This window comes from Arthrobotrys flagrans (assembly GCF_004000055.1).
Source record: "Arthrobotrys flagrans strain CBS H-5679 chromosome Unknown unitig_15, whole genome shotgun sequence".
NCBI classification, from domain to species: domain Eukaryota; kingdom Fungi; phylum Ascomycota; class Orbiliomycetes; order Orbiliales; family Orbiliaceae; genus Arthrobotrys; species Arthrobotrys flagrans.
Genome location: NW_027137545.1, coordinates 1,619,755 through 1,635,689, shown reverse-complemented (window position 1 = coordinate 1,635,689; position 15,935 = coordinate 1,619,755). Strand labels below are relative to the sequence as shown.

The window sequence follows — 15,935 nt, the reverse complement described above, 5'->3', positions numbered from 1 at the left end:
ATTAAGCGCCGATGTGAACGAACGGAGCCCACGCCAAGTAGTCTTCCCCGAACCAACTATCTCGCATCAACTTCCTCGTCGCCTGATGTAGAGCTGTGGCTACGCTGCGATGTATATTTCGGGGTTCACCCTCAAACAAACTCTCGTAGAAGGCCTTGGAGACGATCGCCGCTGATTCGTCTTCCGCTTCCCAGAGCGTGCCCACAACGTGCGGATACCCTGCCAGCTGGAAGGCGTTCGCAATGTGTACCATTTCGTCCTTCAGTTGCTCCGCCGAAATCTTCGCCGTAGAACAAGCTGACAGGAACGCCAGTTGAGCCCTGGGATGCCTGACCTTGGTGAGGTCGTCCACGGTGAGCTTCTCGTCGAGCCTTTCATTCGGGGTCTCCTGCGAGCCTCTCAGGAGCAGGTAGCTGTCGGATGGGCTCTTCGGTGGCTCAGATGAGGGCTCGAAATTCACAGATATTCCGTGGCAGGAGAAGTGAATGATGCTGGACCGTTCGATGTGGCGAAGGACCTCTTCCTTCGACCCGTCCTTCAGTGAGACGGTTCTGTAATGCCTTCCGATCACACCCGCGATCGCTTGAACCTCGCTCTCGAAATCAAAATCTTCATCGTGGGCGCTGATCAGCAGAGCCTCTTCCTTTACCTCGATGCCTGACTGCTGGAGTTTGTTTCTAGCGAATTTCAGCGCCTTGGCGGTAGAAATGTAGGAGGAGACCACGAAATCCATGGCGATCTCGGTGTCATTCCCTCCGTCAGAGTCGCCGTGCAGCCCCGCGGCGTGAAGAGGCGCGGATCCCATGATGCCGTTCGTGATCCACCAAATGCGAGGCAGTTCGGAATCTCGAAGCGGGGTACGCCCCAAAAAGCCCAGCTCCCCGAGTACCGGCTTCACCGCCACTAGCCAAAGCCATCTCAAAAATGCTTTCATTTGCTTGTTATTTTCAGCTAGCTTCAGCGGATGCCGGTTGGTAATTTTGCCGATGCCGGTAATCATACGTTCAGCTTCCGAGAGATCAAGATTCTCCAAAGGGAGAGCTCTTACTCCCGCACTCGTGATGATCAAAGCGTCGCTGCGTATATCGGTGACGTTGAAGGCAACGAGAGGCCCCTCATTAGCCATCCTTTTAAGATCTTCCACATCGGGAGGAAGTTGGAACCTGGCGAATTCAGGTATCCTTCGAATCTGATCTTCAACTTCAGTGAGCTCCCGCTCTATATGAAACCGCTCTTCTCGATCCGACTTTGGTGGTTTGTTTCCCGAGAAGATAAAGGTTTCATCAGATGGTACGGCGGAAAACCGGTACCTCAGACTTTCGTAACGCTTGTAGAGGCAAGGATTGTGTTCGCGGATGTTGAGAACGTCCGTCTGGAGGTCGATGGCGAAGCTTGCCATAACGGCGCGACCGATTTCGATCAGCTCAAAAGCTTCCGCTGCGGGCTTCCCCGCCCGCAGGGCCAAAGAACAAGCAAATGAAGAAAGTCCGTTAGCCTGAGAGAGGATGTACTCGTGGTCGCGACGGGGAAGATATCTTGGACTGATGCGGGGCAAGAGCGAGGTGGCGTGGGCCGCGGCATCAGCTGCTCCAATGAGGTCGTTATGGTGATAGTACAGTTGGGAGAGCCGTTTGCCTCTTCGGATCCTGGACAGAGGCGACACGTGCGAGACAGCAAAGGCGTTCTTGACGTGGGTGATGGCTTTTTCCAAGTCTTCAAGCTTCCCGAGCCTATCGAACCTCGAGCTGTATCGGTTTGAGAGATTGTTGAGACAGCCAGCAATGTCCGGGCTGTCTTCAGGAGTGGCGGCGACAGCTTGTTCTGCGGCTTGGATGGCTTTCTCTAGGTCTTCAAGCTTCCCGAGCCTGTTGAACCTCGAGCTGTAGTGGATTGAGAGATTGTTAAGACAGCCAGCAATGTCTGGGCTGTCTTCAGGAGTGGCGGCGACAGCTTGTTCTGCGGCTTGGATGGCTTTTTCTAGGTCTTCAAGCTTCCCGAGCCTTTCGAACCTCGAGCTGTAATGGATTGAGAGATTGTTAAGACGGCCAGCAATGTCCGGGCTGTCTTCAGGAGTGGCGGCGACAGCTTGTTCTGCGGCTTGGATGGCTTTCTCTAGGTCTTCGAGCTTCCCGAGCCTGTTGAACCTCGAGCTGTAATGGATTGAGAGATTGTTAAGACAGCCAGCAATGTTCGGGCTGTCTTCAGGAGTGGCGGCGACAGCTTGTTCTGCGGCTTGGATGGCTTTTTCCAGGTCTTCAAGCTTCCCGAGCCTGTTGAATCTCGAGCTGTAATGCATTGAGAGGTTGTTGAGACAGCCAGCAATGTCCGGGCTGTCTTCAGGAGTGGCGGCGACAGTTTGTTCTGCGGCTTGGATGGCTTTCTCTAGGTCTTCAAGCTTCCCGAGCCTGTCGAACTTCGAGCTGTATCCGTTTGAGAGATTGTTGAGACGGCCAGCAATGTCCGGGTTGTCTTTAGGAGTAGCGGCGACAGCTTGTTCTGCGGCTTGGATGGCTTTCTCTAGGTCTTCAAGCTTCCCGAGTCTGTTGAACTTCGAGCTGTATTGGTTTGAGAGATTGTTGAGGCGGCTAGTAATGTCCGGGCTGTCTTCAGGAGTGGCGGCGACAGCTTGTTCTGCGGCTTGGATGGCTTTCTCTAGGTCTTCAAGCTTCCCGAACCTGTCGAACTTCGAGCTGTATCGGTTTGAGAGATTGTTGAGACGGCCAGCAATGTCCGGGCTGTCTTCAGGAGTGGCGGCGACAGCTTGTTCTGCGGCTTGGATGGCTTTTTCCAGATCTTCAAGCTTCCCGAGTCTGTCAAATCTTGAGCTGTATTCGTTTGAGAGATTGTTGAGACATGCGGCTCTATTTGGACTGTCTTTAGAAGTGGCGGCGATAGCTTGTTCTGCGGCTTGGATGGCTTTTTCCAGGTCTTCAAGCTTCCCGAGCCTGTCAAATCTTGAGCTGTATCCGTTTGAGAGACTGTTAAGACATGCGGCTCTATTTGGACTGTCTTTAGAAGTGGCGGCGATAGCTTGTTCTGCGGCTTGGATGGCTTTTTCCAGGTCTTCAAGCTTCCCGAGTCTCTCGAAACGACTGCCGTAATAAACTGATAGATTGTTGAGATGACTTGGCACAGCTAAATCACCTTCGGCCATGTTACCTAACGATTCTTCTTCCAATGTGATCGCAAAGTCCAAGGCCCCCGTCACACCCGTCCTCTTATAAAAGAAATACAAATCTGTCGAATTTATGACTCTTTCTCCCATGTCGATTGGCTATCACTTCCTTACCAAATTTGCCTTGTTCTTGTGTTGCTGAAGCTATCTGTTGCATCCGGATGCTGCTGGGTTTTTACATTCAGCCCGTTGGTCGCAAGGCTAGGAAACCTTAATCCTAATAGGGTTAATTGGGTGGGCTTAGGTCTTGGCGGGTAACCAGGCGGTTGACAACGCATCCCGGTACGGCCTGTCTTGCGATGCTTCAAGAACCATGCCATTATTGCACGAAGCACTCGGCAAGGCTAACTGGGATTGCGCGATACTTGCTAACTAACTTGCAAATTTCTATAAAGCTGGGAACTTAACGCCTTGTCCGCCCCGAACACGGCCTGTGTAATCGCGTTTGGGGTGGCTATGCTGCACACGGCTTGATGACGAGCTTTCTGATGACAAACATCCATCCAAGCCACATTATAATGGTACGCTTTCCGAATATGAGGCTGGGAGCGCTACGCCGAGCAATTCTATGGGCAATTGGCACTTGGCAGTATGAGTCGGTGCTCACGTCAAGATATATACAAAATAGACCGGTGTCAAGGTGGAATACTTAGCTGCAAGTGTTAAACTCCATTACAATTCATCGATCATCGAGTTCTGCAATAAAGGGATTTTCCGATTGATTATGAACCTCCTTTCCTTTCTTCTCCCTGCCTTTCTTTACTTCCGTCCTTCCCCTCCCTTTTTTTTTTTAAAAAAAAAAGTTATACGCCACTATCGTCGTCGTTGTGGCTAGTCCTAAGCTTACGAATCATGTTATTAATATTCGCAAACAATTACTACCCAAATTCAAGAGGACATTACGAGCACGATTCGGGCTATCATCATTGTTACTTTGGTGGAATCGTCAGTCTTTGTTAATATAAAGAATGCACATGCTATTACAGAATCTCACATAGAGTGATACGAAAAGTTAACGCATCTAACGAACAACACCTGAAATATCCGCAAAGCCAGAGGTTTTAATTGTAAAATACAACCCTCTACCTCTCGCAGGAGGCCCAATCTTAATATCGCCCATCAGAGTTCTCAACATAAAAGTTGAATGCCTAAAGGCTTGATATCCAAAACTTCCGCCGCGCCCTCAAGCTCCTCGCCTTCCGCATCGGGGGAGTCGGCTTCGAGGCGGGCGTCGATCACATCATTTTCTTTGAGCTTTTCCAAACTTCGGACACCAATGTTAATCCTCCACCGACTCTTTCGCAGAGTCGCCTTGTCGATATCCTTGCTCGAAAGCCAGGAAAACTCCAATTTACGATACTGGACCGCGAAGATCATTTCCCCGGGCGCGGAAAAACTGGTGTCGACCTCGCAACCTTTCGTCTCGGAGACCCCCGCACCAACGTCCAGCACATCAGTGAGTGGGAAGGGGACGGCTAAAGCGGCAGTTAAAGCGGATGATACCGGCGCCGTGATCTCTCCACCTCTCTCTTTTATTTGGTGGTTGTTGAAAGAAACACGCGCATCGATGATTGTTTCGAACCCGACGACCATGTGAATGGACCGTCCTCTTCCTATCATCTTTATCAGCCATTTCCTAGCGCCGGGATCTTCACATATGCTTTCGAAAACGGCAGTAGAGTTCTCCAGCTGGTAGGTCTTGTTGACAAGGCTTTCCATCTGAACGCAACCCAAAGTTTCGAAGGACGAATGCGAGGAGACGATCGTTGTCAAGGTCGACCGGGCTGAGGTGCCCGAAGTGTATCGTAGCACTTCTCGAAAATTATTTCTCAGCGTAACAAGAACATTGCTGCGTCTGACGTTATCCGAAAGAAGCCCGCTGTCGAAAAATTCTTCTGCGGGTGATTTTTTGTTGGTAACGAAACGACCCAGGGCGACAGCCTCGGCGGGGAGGAGGGCCTGTGGCATCGTTGCTTTCATCTTCATATTCGGACTCTTCTTTTAGAACGATATAGCAAAGGTTGTTCGTTCGTTAGAGAGCGCAGCAATCAAAATTTATAAATATATTGCGGGGAGCTGGTGAGGTTTTATGGATATCATGGCTTGCTTGCATTTTAGTGAGGGCAGATGAGCCGCGTCGGATAAGTGGGTTTGTGAGCCAGAGAGTCAACCTTGGTTTGGCGCGAGTCTTGTCATACATAGTACAGCCACGCCATCGCCCCACCTACCGTCTAGGCTGGGTCGTTGCGTTGATGGAAAACCAGCCATGGCTGTCGGCACGCTTGGTCAAAAAGAAAATATTATATCCATTGCATCCGCGAGACTGCGAGACATCTGTGTTCCCCTTGGAATTTGTATATCCTTAGTTTTGCCCAAAAGGTGAACAAAGCTGCGCCACGCGACCTATTCGGGCCAGGCGTATTCCGCCAACGCCTCGCAGCGACGGGACTCTCTGAACACCACAGGCCATATATTCTAGTGCCATTCGATTCAGATGAAGCTGACTGCGTGACATCGCGGCAAAACAAGGATCACCATATAATTTACGCTAGCGGGCCGTGCCGGGTTGTCTTGTCTATTAACAAGGTTTCAATTCCAGAATTTCTGCATTTGGGAATAGCGAGAGTGCCATTCCTCTTGGCAAATTTTCCTTATCAATCATGGTGTCAGAGGTATGGACCGTGTCAAAAAAAAGCTTGTTTGAACCCACGATTGGATTTTGCGCTGCGGATGCTCTGTAAACTAGCCTTTTAAGCTCTAGTTCCGTCCGGAATCTCTGTCGGTTTGATGATTCTTAGCGGTCGGCAGCATTCGATTTTGGTCAGCCACCTGTAGTATAACTTGCGACTTCGTGGAGCCTTTGTCGGCCAACTGGGACATGTCTTCCACAAGACAAATATGCAAACAAACTAGGGCGGTGTATTCAATAGATCAGGGAGCCACTTCTCGGGGCTGATTTGAGTGGCCGAATGTCTATAAGTCGAGCCGTCTTGCGAGGCGGAGTCGCTGGGTACAGCTTTTGTTCCAATCGACATTCGCATTCTGTACCCAAGTTCCACAATGTGCTTTCTTCTTACGCTCGCTGCTTTCGCCTCCATGGCCTTCGCTCAGACAGTTCACACTGTAAGTGTCGAATACGCGGGGCTCACTTTTCCCCCGGATTCTATCACCGCCAAGACACCGTTCAATCGTTTTCAACAGCGGGTATCACACGGTCACTCAAGCAACGTTCAATGATCCTTGCAACCCTACCACGAGGGGTTTTCCCAGCGGCTTCACCGGGTCTAGAGCAAGTAATCTTTGTTTCCACCAATTTACTATTGACGTTTTTGCTAAAATCTACAATAAAGTCCGAGAGTTTCTCCATAATTTCGGCAAATACGGAACCCATGTACTTCTACCGTGCGCAAGGTACACGCTGTCGACTCGGAATGGTCGGTGCCATTAACGCTCCCTCGTGTGTGCTCATGTTAAACCTCAATAAATTCACGTCGCGATACCCCTGCTGACAGTACCGCAGCTCCGGTAACACCCTCGTAGCCTTCAAAAGCGCTGCTGCAAACGCTCGTACGCGATCCACCCCATCCTTTCCATTCGGAGGAGTCATTTCTGTCAGGGGCAGCGCGGTATCGACTGCACCGGGTGCTGTTCAAAGCGGAGGTGGCTCTACTGCCCGCGCTGGAGGTACTGCCGCGACCTCCGCTACAACATCTCAGCCTAGGCCGACCGGGAACGGTGCCATGGCACCTACCGGTGATATTGCAAACGTTGTAATGGGAATTTTTGGAGCTGCTGCTCTTTCGGTATAATCGAAAAGCAATTTACTCGAAATAGTTGAGACTATACCTTTAATATGTATATACAAACTTTCTTCTCCATGACTTCTGTAGCACTGGTACATACTTTAGGTGTTTCATAAGAAGTAACCAGCCGCGGTTCGTAATGTCTCAGTATTCGTTGCTCCGCTATGTACGGACCATGATACCAACACCGTCGTAGAACAGTTCCTCCATTTGGATACAATGCTATCCTTTGCCCCACATCATGAAAGCTTAGGGCCAGCTCTACTGCTTGACAAACATACTACAGAAGCAATCAAAATTATTCCCTTCCACGAAATCTCCAATCGTAAAACCTGCATGCTCGGATTCGGGTCTATATAAAGATTCTTCAAATTTATACCATCAGCGGCCAAAATTCTTCCATACGGCCATATCTTTTTAATTCTTCGAAACCCGAGGAGATATTCAGATCGATCTCAATACCTCGTCCATCTTTGGTGCTCCGCATCGGGTTCGACAAACCAGTGCCAGATGATGCTAGCCCTGTGGATCTGTCGCAACGTTATGTTTACGCGCGTATTTGTTTACGAAACCCTTGACGACGAGTATCGATTACTTCCTTCCGTGCAAAATAGTTTGTCAATATTTCTCCGTCAGTCCAAAACTCGGGCCTCTTCAGAGGTGATATGGGGCTTCGAACATAAACTGTGTTCAGACGAAATCCTATAACGTACAAAAGGGTACTACTGTTTTTTTTTCAGTTACCACTCATGATTGGAACGTTGTTTCTTTCCAAACCCCCTGTTGCCCATGGCCAGTCTGCTTACCAACCTGCTATTGGCTTGCCCTATAGTCCTCCTACTTCGCAACCCGTTCACCGACTTGCCCACCTGCCCACCAACCTACCTATATACGTAATAACATTGTGGGAGCTGACCTGTAAATTAGCTGTTTACGTACACGCGCAAAAATAATAACGTAATCCACCCACCTGCGAGATGTACCCCAACGCGAGATGCTATTTTTCACCGAAAATTCAAAATTTAATGCCTCCGGGACCTCGAAAACGTGAAAATGGTGGTGAAAACTATTTTAATTAACTAATTTTACATTATTATTAAAAAAAATTAATAAATTATTTGTAAAATCGACGGTTTTCGTTGAAAAAAGTAAAAAAATACAACAACATAACGCAATTCGTCCCGGCACCCCCATAACCCCCCCCGGGTATTACTGATCCTTCAGGGTCCAGATCCAAAACTACTAGGCATAATCAAGCTGCCTGTTATCAGCGTTATAAATTTGTAAAGATATCCCCAGAAATTAAGCAGTTACCCGCTTTTTAGCTGCTTCGATAGTTGCCTTAATTTTAGCATCCGTTAACACCTTTGCTTTTGATAAATAAGTTTTACCTTTTTCCTTTTTATTCTGTTTTGTTTTTAATACTTTAGTTAACTTTTCATTAGTTACTTCGAGAACTTTACGCCTAAGGAAGAATTCAGCTATAACTTTAATAATTTTATTATATTACTATTATAGTAAAGAACTAAGATGCAGCGCAGTTAATACATCCACTGCATCGATATATATCTACAGCGTGCGTAAGCATTAGGGCGTTGGAAACGGCTGGACATCAAACTCTTACAGCAGCTGTAATTTATATTCTAAAATGATTTCACACAGCGATTCGATGTGGTCCCCCTTTTGAAATTCAGGCAGTTTCTCCAAAACTCATAAAGCGTCGAAAGGAACGAGTCTAACTCCCTTCCAACCGCCAATAATATAGCATTTCGTAAACGCTTTAGTACGCGCAATGTTAATAAGCTTCTTAAATTCAGGTTTCCCAATCGCTACATCCTCAAAACGTAAATATTCGTTCACCTCTCTCTTATAAGCAGTGGCGTAATAGCTGAAGAATCCGACGTCAAAAAATTAAAGATAGTACATAAAATACAGCAGAAGACAAAGAAATATAATTTTGTTTTTAAGACAGAAATTGATAAAGTCTGTAGTAACGTAGAATCTGTAACTGTCGAGGATTAGTAGTCGTTTTAAGCCTCCAACAATTCGAGCGGTAGTAGGTTAAAAGTAATTTTTCAATCAAGCTAAAGAAAGATGTTCGTTTATTATGCCTTTATCACTAGTGCTCTAGAGCCACCCTTCTTTCTTCTCATAATTACAATGCTAATCGAAAATGTGAACCTTGCCTGAATAAATAACGAGCAGAGAACAATATTCTTCCGTCGCTGATACATACTCGACTATAGTCACACTCTCTCGAGTAGCGTCATAAGCACAGAATCGCTGCTTTCTGCAAGATATAGGTATTATAATGATTTCAGGCTTTCCAAACCTAATTATGAACTCTTTTTCATCCATATTTCATATGTTTTCGTTCAAAATCTTATGAGTTTTCACGATTTTGTTATAAAAACAAAATTAATGTAGCATCGATTCGACATCATTCGCCTTCCCACGTTTCGACTCCAATAAGCGACTATGGACTGTCGTTAATTAAAGATAACGTGCCAGAAATTTATAACACTAATTTATGTCTACTGGCCTGCCTGCCATTTTCCCTGCCATAGCTCGAAGGATATTGTAGTTAGAAGGGAATTTGGACTTCCATAAGTTCTCCATATATTTCGCTAAAACTATTTCTTCAGCCTGGGTAAGTAGTTGTTTATGCTGAAATTGGCGGTTTTTTCAGGCAATTCGACCAGCAAATCAGTATCCCAGTATTAATACCGGCACGCTATAATTTTTTGCTGCATGCTTCAGGGATAATACCTTTCCCACTTTTAACGTTTTTAATGCTAGACGAATTCTCTCTTCTTTTTCCGGATCAATATTACGACGTCGAATCGGTGGCATTTTCGATAAATTTAAAAAACCCACTCTTAGGCTTTGAGCAAAAATTAATGAATTTCGATGGTAAATACAGAGAAGAACGAATCTACAGAAAGAAGATAAAAATTTCGGAAGAGATAAGGGGTTGACGAAGAGAACCACTCAATCCCAACACAGTTAGCATCTCGCGTTGGGGTACATCTCGCAGGTGGGTGGATTACGTTACTATTTTCCATATGTTTAAATATTTATTTAATTAGGAGGCACGCAGGCGGACAGACAGACAGGCAAGCAGACAGGCGGATTAGTTCACAGGCCAATTCGTAGGCCAGCATAATCTAGTTCATAGGTTAATTCATATCAATTAGAAACTGGCAACCACATGTAAGTTAAGAATGAACAAGCTGGTAGGCAAACTAGCAAATCGATTAGCAAGTAGAGAGGCTTCGGGGCAGGCCGATAACAAACCGGTAAGCAAGCTGGGCGGCAGGGGATTTGAAAGCAAAAATTCATGAGTACTTCAAAACAATGGGTGGTACCTTTTGGTTGATTTTGTACGGAATCATCCCCCGCCGTCTCGCTCAGATCATCCGTCAGCCTTCTGTAACCGTCTTTCCAAAATAAGTCTATCGTCAAACCGTCGCATCATAATTGCCCGGAGCATTCGAATTCGGGACATGACGCTACCAGAAATTCCATGATTTCTTTCACTTCCTTTCTGATTTCTTTCATTTCCTGTCTAGTTTCCTCCCAGATCATATCTTCTGGTTACCCTCACCGAAAATATCACTTCTGGCGTTGATGTTTCGAGGTAGGGATTTATGACGAGAGCTCTCATCGCGTCCGAATCCACAGGAGATCTTTTCTCGAGTTGGGGATGCCATATCGAGGCCGATGCCAAGCCCTTGTGAGACCGTGCCAAGACTTTTGAGGACTCTGGAATGAAATCCAACACATACCACTTCAGAATTGTGTTGCCCTCATTGTTTTCTTAGAATACATATTATCTAAATAGTGAGGAATGGTTGGTAAGCATGACTACGGCGTGGCTTCTGGGTTTCGATTTATATAGTAAACCCGTGGAGACTTTTTTTTCATGTCAGGCTCCGTAGCCTCTGAAAGTGGCTTTACTGGGATATATTGATTATGATGTGGTCTTTAGGGTGATATATCATGAATATCAGGTCTCTCGTATGTACGATGCATCTTATTGTGGCCGCTTTAATTCATTTGCGGTTGGGATAATGCAAACGGTGGATCGGAGTGTTTATATAGCGTAATACTCTAGTATTGGTATATTTAGATTATAGGTAGGTCGTTGGGAAAGAAGGGATGAGTCTCAAGACCGAATAGCTGGCAGATATGCATGGCGTCCATGGAACTAGTTATCGGGATATCTCTACGCGATGGAAGAAATCGGACGGGTGGACGAATTTACTGGAAGGATGGAAGACGCAGTGGTTAATTGTGGAATAATACAGAATCATTGGAAATGAAGTGAATAGACACAAGGAGAAGAGCGTATAGAGCATGGATCAAGAACCCATTGAGTACTTGCGGCCGGGGGCTCTATAACTGAGTGGATACATACAAGGGGTTGGGGCCAAACAGGATTGGTAACGAGGTAGTAAAGAAATCTTGAGAAAACAAGTCAAGGCATTAATAGGGCATATTATTCAGTCACAATTGAAGTCAGTAGGAGGACTCAACTTATAACTGAACAACAACTTAAGTAACCTTGCACTCAGTAATCTGCTTCCGATTCTTCCAAGCCTTCTTAGCACCAAACTTAGTGCTATCCCATCCTTTCTCCACAAAATTCATATTCTTCCTTTTCGCTTCTCGCTCTTCAGCCTCCCTTCGCTTCAGGAATTGCTTAAATCCTCCACGAGGGTACTCCATCGGTCGTACAGATCCAGGAACCTTGGCGTGGTCGAGCTCTTCGGTGACAACACGAGATTTGGGACCAACCCTGTCAGACATGTAAACTTTCCCAAACTTGGCGCCTTCGTTGTAAGCATGAGCTTCCCAGGCTTTCTGAGGGATCCCACAATCTTCAATGAAGTTGATCCCCTTGGTGACGGCAACAAGATCAGTATTGGCCGTATCGGTCTTGGCATCGAGGAATCCTTGTTGAAAGTTCTCGAAGAGGTAAGGGAATGGCCAGTTGACGAGAGATTTGTACCATTCGGCTTTGCAGATGTTGTTATCGAGTTCTGCGGCCTTAGGGTTGGCTGGACCGGTGGTGGGAGGGATGGAGTTTTCGAAACCGGGAGGGTTTGGAAGGGGAGCTCCGAAGTCACCGTCGCGTTTGAATTCGTGACGGGCGAGGCCGGTGAGGTGATCCGCTCCACGGAGGACTTGGGTACGGATCTTGGCTTGGGTGTTTTCACCGGCAGAGCTGGGGTGAACTGGAGCGATACTCTCTTTGATGACGTTCAAGGGGAGGTTGGCCTGTTCCTGTGGAACGGCTGGGGCGGCACTAGGGACCGTGGGTGGAACTTTTTCGTTAGACATTGTGGATTGTGACTAGCAAAATATTTTTTTGACCAGTAAGTGAACCCAGAGGGTGGAGAGTTCTGCTCGTGTCGTGTAGGTCGAAGAAAGGAGTGGTTAGATGGAGCTCTGGATATAGTCGAAGTGATAATTCGGAGAATATCAAAGCTTACACGGAGCTAGGAGGACGATTATGTAAAAGCTGAGACTGCAAGATACCAAAGGATGAGAAGAATACAGTTTGCTTCCAGGACTGCTGAGGATGATCCGATCGTTATTTGAATCACTAGATGCGACTGGTAAGGGAAGGTCGCTTCGTATACATAAGAAAACAACCGAAGGAAAGAAAGTAAGAGATAATGATGACGTAGATAATAGAAGCAAGAGATGCCGTTGTATTGAAACCAGGAATGTAAATATCACGATCCCAATGAGAAAGTGACATGGTCATGTAGGTTTCGTATTACCGTTGGATGGTAGAGTGGTGTCGAAGGGGATAGCTAGAGCTAGAGTGCTGTATATGAGGGTGTTGGTGAATGGATGGAAGGTTTCATTATGATTTTGACGCTTGATAAAAATCTAAATGTCACTGGTTATGGATTCAGGGATGGCGTGATATAGGCAAGTCGACGTCACAGCTCCAGCAAGAAGGACAAAGTGCATTGGCCTTTGATATCCTCAATTCGCAAGAAAATGTACGGCGGAGGGATCAAATTTGACTTGCTGTACACGTAACAGTATGGAAAGTAGCTCGAGGGCTTCCTTCTATCGAAGGAAGAGTAAGGTATCAAGTGAATAGATAGCGCTAATATCATAAATTGTAGCTTTTGGGGTGAGAGGGGGCGGAAGGAAGAATGATTGGGACGGCTCGGTAGGAAAGGATAAAGATATAGGGAGGGAGGTTACTCACGATCTAGCTGGAACGTGGTAAGCTAGCTCTTTAAAACAGAATAGAATCACTGGCAGAGAGGGAGAGAAATCCGCTACATACAAGCTTAGGATACGGCTATCCCGATGAGAGATACAAGGTAGACAAAATGAGAAGGCATATCATGCTAACGATGTGATCCAGAATTACTTCCGGAAACTCATCGGAGAGACACGAGAACCGTTGAGATAGGGACGGAGCCGAGACCGGAGTATATCGAGGCAGTGAGGGAAACGTTATGGAGAATAGAAATATGAAGTAAGTAACGACGACTGCACCTCCCGTATAGTGCAGATGACCAATGAGATCAAGGATCGGCCAACAGCCAGCGGAGAGAGGATGGAAAAATGTTAACAGAAACAATGCCCTGGAGTGAACCTATCAAACCGTTTCCGTTAGTGGAAATGAGTTCTATGTGCAAACACTAGTATTGTATCTCTGAGCCTAGCCGGTGAGAGTAAAGGATTCCAAGAAAGAGGGGTGAATGGAGTAATTTACCCCGGTTCCCCTGAATATATTCTACCATACTGCTGACGGTAGTTCTTCTGTTGGATTTGCTGATCTTCGGTGCCGGTACCCTTTTGGATGGTTGACTGTTGGGTACCGGGTTTCCCTCGAACAGCGGCGGCATAGCTAGTAGGGCGAAAGTTTTGATCGACTGGCTCTGGTGGAGACAATGGGCCGGAAGAATTTCCAGATTTGTGGTCAACAGCCCCGGGTGTGATTTTCTTGTTGTTGTCCGAGAAAGAGCCGGTGAGAATGATCCTACAGTATATTCGGTCAGCAACGAAAAGATACATTTGGTGGGATACGGCGAAGGTACTCCGCAGTATTCTTTTGTTGTTCAATCAACCAAGTGAGCTGAGGAGGGTTGACAGCGGCTCTGTTGAACAACATACAACCGGGACAGAGAAATTTGACTATTTTTCTGCCATCAAATCTGCCACAACGGCACTCTCCTGGGGTGGAGTGCAGCCCAGTTTGAGGCTCTGCAACAGATGTATGATGACACTAGATTTCTGTAAGAATATATCCTAAGATAAAGCGTGCTAATATCAAGGAAAATAACTTACTTGGAAGGTATAGATGGACTTGCACATTTTGAGAGGGGTGCAGTGGAATGAGTTTGAATTGGACAAGGGATGATAGCCGAGCGGGAGAGATCGGGGAATGTTGAAGATGGATGTCGGGCTTTCGGTTGACAGAGAGATGGGCAGTTGTGAAAGAGGTCTAATTAGCAGAGAACTGCTGGTCTGGGGTTTAGTAGGACGAAGCAATGATCTCAAAGGCGAATTTGCTCAATCTCAACGCTAAATTAACGAGAAGCACGGTTAGTGATTTCTATCGGTAAGGAGGAGAAGTTGAGGTCATGACAAAGCAGTTAAGGCCTTGAAGCTTTGGTATAGATATAATCTTTAGATATAAGGACTCACAGTATATGAGTAAGGTTCTAGCTATATGCTATGTCGACCCTCTATCCCGCTCTTAAGGCAGAAATCGGTTTGGTGGGCGCGGGGGAAGCCGGAGGGCGGCTAGGATTTGATCAAAGCAAGGGTAGAGAGGATGAGAATATGGAAACAGTCAAAGACTTGATAGGATGATGGTGGTGAAGAGAATATGAAGATTGTTTAAGAGCTTGGAAGGGTGATGTTTTAATAGAAGATTTCCTCCTTAAAATACGCAACAGTAGCTTCCGTGTTGAAAAGTGGCAATCAATTACAGTGCAGATCATACCCTCATCTATTACGAAAAAAACTACATAAATAGCTATATAGTGATGGAGCCAAGGCTGGTAGAGGAACCTTGGAGATGCTGATAGAGTATTTATGAGGAGCTCAATGTAGGACTGATGCTCCAAACCCCTCGCTATGATACCTCCTACTTAAGTATCTAGGCGATGATGCCGTAATCATGTTTCTTTTGGGCCATTGATCAGGCGTTATCCCGTTGTATAATACTTTGGACCATTCTTCGTGCGATTATATGCTAACTCATACATCCCCTCAACAACGTCGTTGATTGTGAATACCCCTGGTGAAAGCCACATTGCAATCATTCTGGAAACTGTTGGTACGACTATTTGGAGCACAGGTTGTCAGCCAAAACCCCCTCTTTCATTAAAATGAACCCAATCCCATAGCTAAAAAGCCAGAATAGTTTGGGCATGGCTGCCAATGGCGGCGGGTTGATGTTGTAGAGATTGAGATGTACTCACCGACAGATGTTCCATTCGTTGCGCGAATGCCTAGGGTACCCGGTGCCTAGGGTACCCGGTGCCTCAAACGCCCTACCGCGTCCCATATAAGGATCCTTCGGTGGAACTGTAGTGTTAATCTCTTTAGATGGTGCCGATACTTTCACATATGGTGCAGATTGGTGGACTTTACTGGACGTTCCCGTCAAGCTTAAGTCTACACCTCCTTCAACAACAACTCGTTTCTAATATTCTTCTCCTCACTTAAGATTGCTGCTGGGTAATGTGTTATCGGAACGCCCTAAAACACACACAGCATACTATTAGTATCACACAGCCTTGTTCAGAACTCAAGATCTGTTGTAGATGGCCGTGAATGCGTGCGGGCATCTCGAGATATAGAAATGCCTAGAAGGCTCACGCAACAAGACCCGTTGATAATGAATATATGTATAATACGCAAACTAATTATGTGACCTTACCGATCTCAAATTTCCAGAAGGGACGACC

The 15,935-nt window shown here is 46.4% G+C and overlaps 5 protein-coding genes across 5 annotated transcripts; 1 reads left to right on the top strand and 4 right to left on the bottom strand.

Moving 5' to 3' along the window:
- Window position 1: 1 nt before the first annotated feature.
- Window positions 2-3,265, bottom strand: DFL_000411 (uncharacterized protein; the record flags this gene model as incomplete). The annotated part of the gene is made up of 1 exon (XM_067633149.1): window positions 2-3,265. One exon carries the CDS (start codon window positions 3,263-3,265, stop codon window positions 2-4), a length of 3,264 nt encoding a protein of 1,087 aa, XP_067494944.1.
- A 1,038-nt stretch (window positions 3,266-4,303) lies between these two features.
- DFL_000410 (uncharacterized protein) lies at window positions 4,304-5,143 on the bottom strand (the record flags this gene model as incomplete). The annotated part of the gene is made up of 1 exon (XM_067633138.1): window positions 4,304-5,143. The coding sequence occupies one exon, from the start codon at window positions 5,141-5,143 to the stop codon at window positions 4,304-4,306; it is 840 nt and encodes a 279-aa protein (XP_067494943.1).
- A 1,092-nt stretch (window positions 5,144-6,235) lies between these two features.
- On the top strand, window positions 6,236-6,984 carry DFL_000409 (uncharacterized protein; the record flags this gene model as incomplete). Its single annotated transcript, XM_067633126.1, has 4 exons — window positions 6,236-6,298; window positions 6,400-6,468; window positions 6,526-6,632; window positions 6,696-6,984. The coding sequence occupies 4 exons, from the start codon at window positions 6,236-6,238 to the stop codon at window positions 6,982-6,984; spliced, it is 528 nt and encodes a 175-aa protein (XP_067494942.1).
- A 4,551-nt stretch (window positions 6,985-11,535) lies between these two features.
- Window positions 11,536-12,324, bottom strand: DFL_000408 (uncharacterized protein; the record flags this gene model as incomplete). Its single annotated transcript, XM_067633115.1, has 1 exon — window positions 11,536-12,324. One exon carries the CDS (start codon window positions 12,322-12,324, stop codon window positions 11,536-11,538), a length of 789 nt encoding a protein of 262 aa, XP_067494941.1.
- Window positions 12,325-13,725: 1,401 nt separating this feature from the next.
- On the bottom strand, window positions 13,726-14,331 carry DFL_000407 (uncharacterized protein; the record flags this gene model as incomplete). The annotated part of the gene is made up of 3 exons (XM_067633103.1): window positions 13,726-13,996; window positions 14,055-14,242; window positions 14,305-14,331. The coding sequence occupies 3 exons, from the start codon at window positions 14,329-14,331 to the stop codon at window positions 13,726-13,728; spliced, it is 486 nt and encodes a 161-aa protein (XP_067494940.1).
- Window positions 14,332-15,935: the final 1,604 nt, after the last annotated feature.